This window comes from Megalobrama amblycephala, linkage group LG1 (assembly GCF_018812025.1).
Source record: "Megalobrama amblycephala isolate DHTTF-2021 linkage group LG1, ASM1881202v1, whole genome shotgun sequence".
NCBI lineage: Eukaryota > Metazoa > Chordata > Actinopteri > Cypriniformes > Xenocyprididae > Megalobrama > Megalobrama amblycephala.
Window position 1 is genome coordinate 31837190 of NC_063044.1, and position 10184 is coordinate 31847373.

The 10184-nt window shown below is 42.9% G+C and overlaps 1 protein-coding gene across 1 annotated transcript; it reads left to right on the forward strand.

The window, feature by feature from the left end:
* The first annotated feature begins 847 nt into the window (after positions 1 to 847).
* On the forward strand, positions 848 to 4282 carry LOC125267767 (tripartite motif-containing protein 16-like protein). The gene is made up of 6 exons (XM_048189708.1): positions 848 to 1530; positions 1796 to 1891; positions 1985 to 2206; positions 2920 to 3079; positions 3232 to 3279; positions 3513 to 4282. Exons 1-6 carry the CDS (start codon positions 958 to 960, stop codon positions 4031 to 4033), a joined length of 1620 nt encoding a protein of 539 aa, XP_048045665.1. The 5' UTR covers positions 848 to 957; the 3' UTR covers positions 4034 to 4282.
* Positions 4283 to 10184: the final 5902 nt, after the last annotated feature.

A 10184-nucleotide genomic window follows, 5' to 3' on the forward strand; every position in this document is an offset into this window, starting at 1 on the left:
TACTATTGTGATCATTGCGCATTTTTTTTTTTAGTTTGTGCAATATATGTTTACTTGTTTTTTAAATTTTTGATTCACGCTAATTATCTTTTGATCCGTGACCGCAATACTTTTGGTGGGAATGTAATCCCATACCATTATGAGTAGTATTTCGGCACTTGCGGGTTGTTCGGTAGAATGAAATGTCCTCATTCCTATATATCCCCTGGGACTTGCGCGTGGCATTGATAACTGTCTCTCATCAGCAATAGCGCCTGCAATTCTCGGCTACGCCCTGCTTCATACCACAGTCATGTTAAAGAACTCATACATAAACATTTCTCCATAAACATTATTAGATCCATCGGCATGACGACAAGTTCCATGATTCCATGCTCAAGTAATAGCGACCCCTTGCGGCAAAAAAAAAAAAAAAAAAAAAAAAAATACAGATTGTGCCTTTAACTGTTATTTTTTTTGTATCTATAGTAGTGATTTTTTTCATGTTTTGCCACTGCTGCATGTGAAAAGCATACTATAGTCACCTTGGTTGCTGAAAAATTACCTATTAAAAGAATTAAAAGAACCTACTGAGTCTGGTCCTTAGGTTTGCACCAAAGAGTGTGCCATTCTCTTCACGAAGTAATGTTCATCTGAAGACACAGTCATACAATGACATACTGTAGATAATTCTACTTCAGTACTGTTTTAAAAAAAGGCAAATAGCTTTAATTATATATTTCAAACCATGGAGCAACATTTCTTACAGCACCACATATATGTGATAATTAGGATGCTGTTATTAATGGTGTGGTCTGTCTGAGACTGACATCTAGTGGACATTTTATGATCTGTGACTTTACAGACTTGCAGACAATAGCACACCTCACTCAAACACAGAAGCAGGAAACAGGAATCACTTGAGTTTAGAGAAACTGAAACTACAGTTTGTTTGTATCACTGTATCCATGCAATAAAATGGCAGAAGCCAGATTTTCTCAGGATGAGTTCACATGTCCAGTGTGTCTGGATCTCCTGAAGGATCCAGTGACCATTCCCTGTGGACACAGTTACTGTAAGAGCTGTATTACAAGCTTCTGGGATCTGGAGGATGAGAAGAGAGTCTACAGCTGCCCTCAGTGCAGACAGACCTTCAGTCCAAGACCTGCTTTAGGTAAAAACACCATTCTGGCTGAAATGGTGGAGAAACTGAAGAAGACTAATCTTCCTGCTGACTGTTACGCTGGAGCTGGAGACGTGCAGTGTGACGTCTGTACTGGAAGAAAATACAAAGCCGTCAAGTCCTGTCTGGTGTGTCTGGAGTCTTTCTGTCAAACTCATTTTGACCGTCATGAGGAATTTCACTCTCGTAAACCACACAAAGTGATCGATGCCACTGGACGACTGCAGGACATGATCTGCCATAAACATGATAAACTCCTTGAGGTTTTCTGTCGCACTGACCAGAGGTGCATATGTATGCTGTGTATGATGGATGAACATAAAAACCATGACACTCTATCAGCTGCAGCACAAAGGACAGAGAAACAGGTATGAACTTTAAACTAGACACTGATGAAATAATGCTGACACTATTTATATTAACACCCATATGATGAGGTGACATCATTCACACTGCTGACATCAGCAGAGGTGGACTTTCACCTCTGAGCGTATTTGTTCTCTGCATTGAACTTAACAGAAAATATGGTGAAAATGCACCATAAAGAAATTATTATTATTATTTATTTATTTATTATTATTTTTACAAAAAAACTTTATATGATAATTTAGTGACAACAGGTTTTTCCTCCAGAAACAGCTGAAGGAGACGCAGAGAAAGATCCGTCAGAGAATCCAGCAGAGACAGAAAGATCTTCAGCAGCTGAGAAAGGCTGTGGAGTCTCATAAGGTGAGTCTGGAGAAGAAGAGGAGTTTGAGACGTCTCAGTTTGGACTCTTGTCAGTCCCGCTGAAGCCACTGTGTGATTGTGATATGTGTACAGACAGCAGTGGAGGACAGTGAGAAGATCTTTACTGAGCTCATCCGCTCCATTGAGAGAAGACGCTCTGAGGTCACACAGCTGATCAGAGATCAGGAAAAGGCTGCAGTGAGTCGAGCTGAAGGACGACTGGAGCGACTGGAGCAGGAGATCAATGATCTGAGGAGGAGAGACGCTGAGCTGGAGCAGCTTTCACACACACATGATCACATCCATTTCCTGCAGGTAACAGAGATCTAGAAGAACAGGATCATAGTGGACTTGAGCAAGAGAAACATTTCATGAGAGCAGAATGAGCTGTTGACTGAGATGTTGATCTGTATGCTAGGTTATTATATAATCATCTGTCAGACTCTCATCTGGTCATCTTCTTTTGAAAGAGATGTTTTCTGGACAAATGTTTTTTTTTTTTTTTAAACTTGCATTATTTTGCTGTTGCTGTCATTCATTTTTTTAAATGTATAATTTTAAAATAAACAATATTTGGATTTATGATTGCAGTCTTTGTAATACATTTTTTTAATGCTAAATTGAGCTTAAATGTACTTTTTCATGTAGGTGTTGAAAGTTTGTAAAAGAGCAGTGTGATAATGTTACTGTGGAAATGGGGGCATTAAGGCACTCATTGGTGTACCCTCCAGCTGGTGGGACCCTAGACAAGATCCTAGTTCACCTGTGCCTAGAAATTGCCTGAACGTGACGCCACTGATGTGCTCGATCTGTTACATTTCCTAGAAAGTTTACATATTGAGTAAGTGGCAAACACTAGAACGTATAGCTCTAACATGATATAATGAATATGAGAATAATGTATCTGATTGTGTGAAAGTGCTGGATTGAGGCGAGTTACTAAAGATCAACAAGAGCCGCACAGATCTGATATAGTGCAGGTTATTGGCTGAAGTGTGGATCTGAGTATTGATTTCTGTTTCCTGTAGAGTTTCCAGTCTCGCTTAGCACCTCCTGAATCTACAGACGAACCTGACGAACCCTTCAGTTCTCTATTCTCTTTTGATGGCATGAGAGAATCTGTCCGTCAGCTGAGAGAAAAACTGGAGGATTTGTGCAAAGAGGAGATCAAGAAGATCTCTGACAGAGGTAAAGTCCTGGAGATTCATCTGCTCTTAGAAATGATCATCCATCATCTAATATCATGTAGATCATCATATTAGAAATGTGTTAGGAACGGATGCAGGGATCATTTTCTCTTGACCTGATAATCACACTTTCATGTCTGTTGATTTCCACAGTCACATTCACCAACATTGTTCCCAGGACCAGGAACGACTTCCTGCAGTGTAAGTCACTAAGAAAACAAGCAGAAAAACTGAATGTGATCATATTCTTCCTCTAGAAGGTTAAAGAAATCATGATAGAAGAGTTTTATAATTGATCATGTAAATAATAATTGGGACAGGATATCTGTACTGAGACACTAATGATACATTGAACATTGAGCCATGAAGAGTTAAAATACATTAAAAGATCAGACAGATTCATAATTCCTGATTCTGATGTTTCTCTCCATCAGATTCCCATCATCTCACTCTGGATCCAAACACAGCATATAAACGCCTCCATCTGTCTGAGAGGAACAGAGTGATTACTTACACTGGCACAGAGCAGCCGTATCCTGATCATCCAGACAGATTTGATCAGTGGCGTCAGGTGTTGTGTAGAGAGAATGTGTGTGGTCGCTGTTACTGGGAGATTGAGTGGAGTGGGAGTGAAGTGTATATCTCAGTGTCATATAAGAGCATCAGCAGGAAGGGATTGGGTGATGAGTGTGGATTTGGATATAATGATCAGTCCTGGAGTTTGTACTGCTCTTCCTCCAGATACTCATTCTGGCATAATGACATACGCATTGTTCTCCCTATAAAGTCCTTCAGTGGTAGAATAGGAGTGTATGTGGATCATAGTGCAGGAACTCTGTCCTTCTACAGCGTCTCTGACACAATGAACCTCATCCACACAGTCCAGACCACATTCACTCAGCCGCTTTATCCTGGGTTTTGGGTTGGTTCAGGAACATCAGTGAAACTGTGTTGAATCAAAATAGATTGTAGAGTGATTTTACCCATTGTACTTTTATTCATTCACGAGTTTACATGTACATGAAATCAAAATAAAGTAATTTGTATAGTAATTATGCATATGTGGCATGCTGTCCGGGGGAGGGCTCCGAGCTCGGAATTTGGCCTGAACCCAGAGTACTCCCCCTCCTTAACTGGGATAGAAACCAACCAAGAGTGAGGTGATGAGGTGGTGGAGGGATGCTGTGAAACCTGTCACGGGATAGAGGTGAGAGACAGCTTATATATCGGCTTCCTCTTGCACTGATTGATTGATTTACCTGAACGTGCACCTCCCGAATTTAGTTAAATAAAACTTAGTTAAATAGTTTAATAACTTTAGTTAAATATTTAATTACATTAAGTCTCCATCTAAATCAAATGCATTCTCCTTTAAACAAGCAATCATATCTGTAAAATAATCTTAATTCTATGGGAAAAACAGTTTTTATTTTCATTTTGTTTGCAGTGCAAATATTGTGTGTTGTTTAATGGAAAACGTCTTGGGTTACGACTGTAACCCAGGTTCCCTGAAACAGGGAACGAGACACAGTGACTGGTATCTGAAGCAACTGTAAAACCACTGCAATTCTATTGACTGGGACAACCTATGACATCATACTAGTGCGACCAGAAAGTATATAAGGGGCACCTAGAGAACATGCCATCCACTTCTTTGTCTGAAGGGACTGAACCAGAAGCTCAGAGCCATGGCTACGAGATGCAGTGTCTCATTCACTGGTTTTAGAGAACCAGGGTTACAGTCGTAACCTGAGACATTTTCTTTCAAAAGGGAACTTGCACTGCATCCTGAGACACTTTGGGGAACGAAATACCCACGCTGCCATGCTGAGGGGAGTGCCTGCCAAAAAATGTCTGTGACTAAGCACAATAATGGCAGTTCCAACTGAAATGCCAGAACCACTCCCCCTTTTTCTAGTCAAAAACTAGGCTGTTAGTGACAGTGTTCCCTATGGACACGGCCCAAGGAGCTAAAATCAGGGAGGCTCCCATGGAGCCTGCAACATGAACTCAGTCTGTGTATTCTGGGGAGCCAGGACTCTAAAACTAGCTGGAAGTGCTATGAATGTAGCTTGATCCAGAGGATCGCCATCAAGGCGGCCAGAGGAGGGCCAACTACTTGGAAACAAGTTTAACGGATATAGCCACCAGGGGTGTGTAGGCTTGGAATACTCATTCACATTGTCACACAAGCAATGCACTCAGCATATCACTTTCAACCCTTTAACCCTTAAATGCATACCTCGGGTCTTTATTGACCCGGGATGTCATTCACTACCCTCCTCATTACTTTTTCAAAGTTAGACATCAACCCTCTTAGTATTTCTCAATCAATTCATTATAAAGAATATAACACAGGCATGGGCTTGGGGCTAATTCTTGAGCTCTAAGGGAGTGTACTCAACACCATCCTGAATAAGAGGGAGTACTTGACCTGAGCATCATTAGTGTTGAAAACAAGGGGTGCAGAGCTTTGGGAGTGAAGCACTCTTAGAGGACCCTGAACAAGGGGAGTTAATATCAGCTTGACCCAAGACAAAGATGAAGCGTGGAGGCATGAACAAATAATGACTCTCGCTCCAATACAGGTTGCTGTCTGAGCTAAGCTCTGGAGGAGTGGAGCCCTTAATGGGATGAAGTTCCACAGAAAATGCCTAGGATGCTCAACTTCACAACTTGATTGATATAATCAAGGAGCTTTCACAGGAGAGCCTGCTCTAAAAGGTCACAAGCAAGATAATGCCACTAACCAAAGCTCTAGAGAGTGTAGGTTCCAGAATAGTACTTTTCACTCTCTAAATGAGAGGAAGCATAACAACACTTATTCATGACCTTCCTTGAGCTCATAGAGTGGAGATTTTGGCATAACAACTCTCTAAGCAAGAGGAGGCTGACTCACTCACTACAGGGGAACTGTCTGTGACTTTAAAGAGCAGATCCGTTGATGTAAATGGGGCCTGCCATACTCTTACAGCCTGAAAGGAATGGGGAGACCCAGACTGGCATGTTTTATATATAAGATTGCTTAAAGCACTGCCATAGTGTGCAGCGCAGCATGACCTGCTGCCACATATGTCCTGCCATGTAAGGGCATGGTTGGAGCTTTCAAATTCACTGTTTTTTGGGGTTTTTTTCCAACCGCGAGATAGTTCGCAAACGACTCGAGTTTTATGGCCGGAAAGAAACTGTTGTCAGCCGCTGAAGTGCAATAGAGTTTAAGGTGTCTCTCAAACTCTTCAGTGAGCTCCCTCTGTGAGCCCTATGATCTCAGTCTCCTCTCCACCTCAGCACGAGTGGGACCTGAGCCACCGGACACAGAGGCCTGTCCCTCTTCCCTCGAGAAGAGAGACAAACGAGAGTGGAGTTTTCTCAGCGGGAAATGCTCACAGTGCACGCCAGCAGTTCCCTCATGAACTGGGTGTGCATGCTCTAACAAAGAACGCACAAGTCGTGTGTTATCGAGTGTCAAATATTTCTGACATGGATTGTGCACACAGTTTGAAATGTTTGCTTTAACAGGCCATTTTATGTAGATTTTAACAGCATGCTTTAAAAAAAAAACAGTCCCTGAAGCCGAAAAGTAGGATGACATGTTCTCTAGGCACGCCTTACATACTTTCTGGTCTTACTAGTATGACATCATAGGCTGTCACAGGTCAATAGGATTGCCGTGTTTTTACAGGTTTTACAGCAAAGTAAACCATCAGATTGAAGTGTGATTTTCACAAAACAGTATTTTTCACCTTTTTTCAAGGTAAATTTAGATGTCTTTCCAAAAAAGGACACCAAATAACTTTTATAACTTTTAAACCTTGTTAACTTGTAAACCGTCTGTGAATTTTATGGCTCTTTGTGTTTGAGCATGATTAAACTAGGCCTGGTGGGTTTGTGTCCATTTATACTCTGATTAATACAACAAACACCCACTGCATTCTATGAGGAAGTGACATACATGAAAGTGTGAGTCGTTAAATGAGTATTAATTTGATAGGAGACATGATATATATGTGGTAGTTCACTCATAATGCATGCATAAAACAAAATACCATGTAAGAGACACTTTATAAGACAGTTAGAATCATATACACATAATGTCCGGGGATGCATTTTCATTTATATAACACTTCGTCTATAAATTAATGCAGGAACATTTGTTTTATGGGCTTTCCTATGGCCTACTGATTCAAAGTGAGTTTGAGCTCTGCATCCTCTCAAGTAAAACCATGCAACCAGAGGCCTGGTCATATTACTTTGGAGGTTGTTGCCTTAACATTATTACTAACTGTACAAATACTTATGTCTCAGTCATTGTTGTCCCTCCTATGGATCATTGTTGTCCCTCATATGGGGGTCATTGTTGTCCCTCCTATGGACAACAGCGAGCGACGTCAAAGGTGCAGAAAGATCAGACACATCTCCAGAAGGCTGGAAGGCTGTGGTGGGCTGTTTGTGTTTCCTGGAGTGGTGGTTGTTCTACAGTGGATGATGTAGACAGTAGCCAGGTTCAGGTCTCTGGGTTTGTGCAGCAGGTGTTGAGGCAGCAGGTGCCTTTACAGTGTGTCACCTGTCATCCTGAAGTCAGTTTATTTGGGGCAGGTGTTTGCTTGTGGTTGCACAAAGTGGTTAGGCCTTTGTGTAGCATGAAGAGGGTTTCAGACTAACCTAGTGCAGGTGGCATGAGGGCAGCAGGTGGTTGTTAGCCTCTGCTAACAAGAAGTCACAAGAAGTCTGAAGGTTGGAGTGTTGCTTTGCTTTTGTGGCAGTGCTGACTTGAACTTGCTTGAGCTCTGTTGGGTGAGAAGTCAGAAGCTTGTCCTTTGCAGTACTCCTCTTGTGTATTCTGTTCAGGGAGCTTGTGCTTGTTTTGCTCGTGCCAGCAACTCCTGTAACTCTGAGGCAGGTGTGTCCAGCTGTCCTTGTGCAGCCTCTGATTGACAGCTGTGAAGGAGGACGTTATTGCCTTACCTGCCTGCCTCCGTCTGTGTCCCTGACAGAAGACCAGACCTCATGCAGTGCACCACGAATTCTAGTGGGGATTCCATCTAGTTCCATCTGCCATATGTCATACTGTGCCTGCTAGTCGTTTGCTCACCCTGTTCCAGGATGATTCCCAATTGAGGATTATGTCACCGAGTTCCTCGATCCCTATCAGTTGGTGTCCTGAAACAGCGACACATCTGAAGACTGTCTTTTGGGGTGGGTTAGATGACCATCTGTACCAGCAGGTCCCAGCGGCAGCAACATGTTCCCTGTCACAGTATGTTGATTATGTGCTGTGGTTGAGTGGTTCTTCCCTCACAGTCTGTGAGGTTGATGAAGACACCACCGCCACTCAACAGTTACCCTCATCCACTCCTGTCACCATGATCACCACGCCTGAACCTCCAGTCTTCCCTCGAGATACAGACCTTATAACCAAAATGGCCACCAGTCCAAAGTACCTTCCTAAGATGGCCGCCAGTCCAGAGTCCCTTCCTAAGATGGCCGCCATTCCAGAGCTTCTTCGCAAGATGGCCGCCGCCACTTCAGAGCTTTGTCGCAAGATGGCTGCCGCCACGCCTGAGCCCTCAGTCAAGATGGCCGCTGCCACGCCTGAGCCCTCGGTTAAGATGGCTGCCAAATCCCCCAATTCCAGAGGCGACTCTCCCCTTTGTCCCGAGTCCAGAGGCGACTCTCCCCTTCGCCCCGAGTCCAGAGGCGACTCTCTCCTTCGTCCCGAGTCCTATGACGGCTCCAGCTCCTAGCCCAGAGAACCTTATTGTATCTAGCATAGCGTTAGCATTTATGTGTGACTGAGCAACACACACATCGGCACCAGTCCCTGAGACTGCTCCAGGCTCTGCTCCAGCCCACAAGCCCTTTCAAGATTCTTTTCTAGCCCAAACACCCAGAGTCTCACCCAAGCGAGGAGCCTGCCCCGCCGTGGCCTCCCGAACAGCCAGCACTGCCATGGATTCCCGAAGAGCCTACTTCACCATGGCGCCCTGAAGTCCCTGACCTGCCATGGCTCCATCCTGGAGTCTTTATATCTACCTGCACTGTCACTCTCCTGTCAAGACTCAAGAACGCCCACCCCCCCTCCCTGGTTGTTCCATCTACAGTGCGAGGTCGCGCCTACCGGGAGGGGGGAGTACTATCACAGTCATCATCTGTCTCACCTTTCCCAGACATTTCCCATCATCCCTCCTTCTACTCACCTGCACTCCATCTGCAATCACTGATCACCATCAGCTGACACTCCTCATCTGCACCACTCAAAAGGCCCTCACACACTTCACTCGGTGTCTGGTCTCGTCAATGGCAAGCACTACGTCTCACGTCCCTGGACTCCTTACCTGTTTCTCACCCGAGATTCCAGTATCCTCTTCCATTCATCTTCAATCGTCTGTTCTCCATTCCCCCTTGATCCTTCACATACAAAGACATCATCTGTTACACTCCAGCTAAGTCAATGTGCTTGTTCATTCACTCATCTGCATTCAACATCTGCCAGTGTCCATGCCTCTGTTCACAATAAACTACCTGTTTAACACTTACCTGTCTTGCCTCCGTCTGTGTCCCTGACATTCAGATGTTGTTTACATCTACCTTGTAAATGTTTTTTGCTATTTAAAAAACAAACAAAAAAAAAAAAAACACACGTAAATCAATAATTACAATTTTAACCATATTTCAAGTGTAATTTATGAGATTTGTTGTATTTTGAATCCAATCTTTCTTTGTAAAAGGCATAAAGTTTATCATACTGATTTCAAAGTTAAGGATTCATTAGTTTGAATATATATTGAACCAAACACTATAATAACATCTTAGTTGATAATTCAGTATACTTTATTTTTGACAAAACATTCCATGTTTTGGCCGTGACTGCACATTTTCGGTAGTGACAGTAATGTTTTGATAGTGACCACATCACATCACCAAATTTTAACTCGCATACTAAAACACTAATGATTTGCATAATATAACAAACTAAAATTCTAATGATTTGCATAACTGTACTAAAAAAATTACTCTAAGGCCACGTTCACACAGCAGCAGAATACGGTTGCCAGACCTGTATTTGAGTCCTTAATACGGTTACGTTCACATGCAGTATGGTTATT

Excerpts from the sequence above, each read along its gene's own strand:
- LOC125267767 (XM_048189708.1), top strand. The coding sequence starts at position 958 with ATGGCAGAAGCCAGATTTTCTCAGGATGAGTTCACATGTCCAGTGTGT. Across the intron at positions 1,892-1,984 it reads AGGCTGTGGAGTCTCATAAG|ACAGCAGTGGAGGACAGTGA; the intron begins GTGAGTCTGGAG and ends ATATGTGTACAG. Across the intron at positions 3,080-3,231 it reads CAAGAAGATCTCTGACAGAG|TCACATTCACCAACATTGTT; the intron begins GTAAAGTCCTGG and ends TGATTTCCACAG.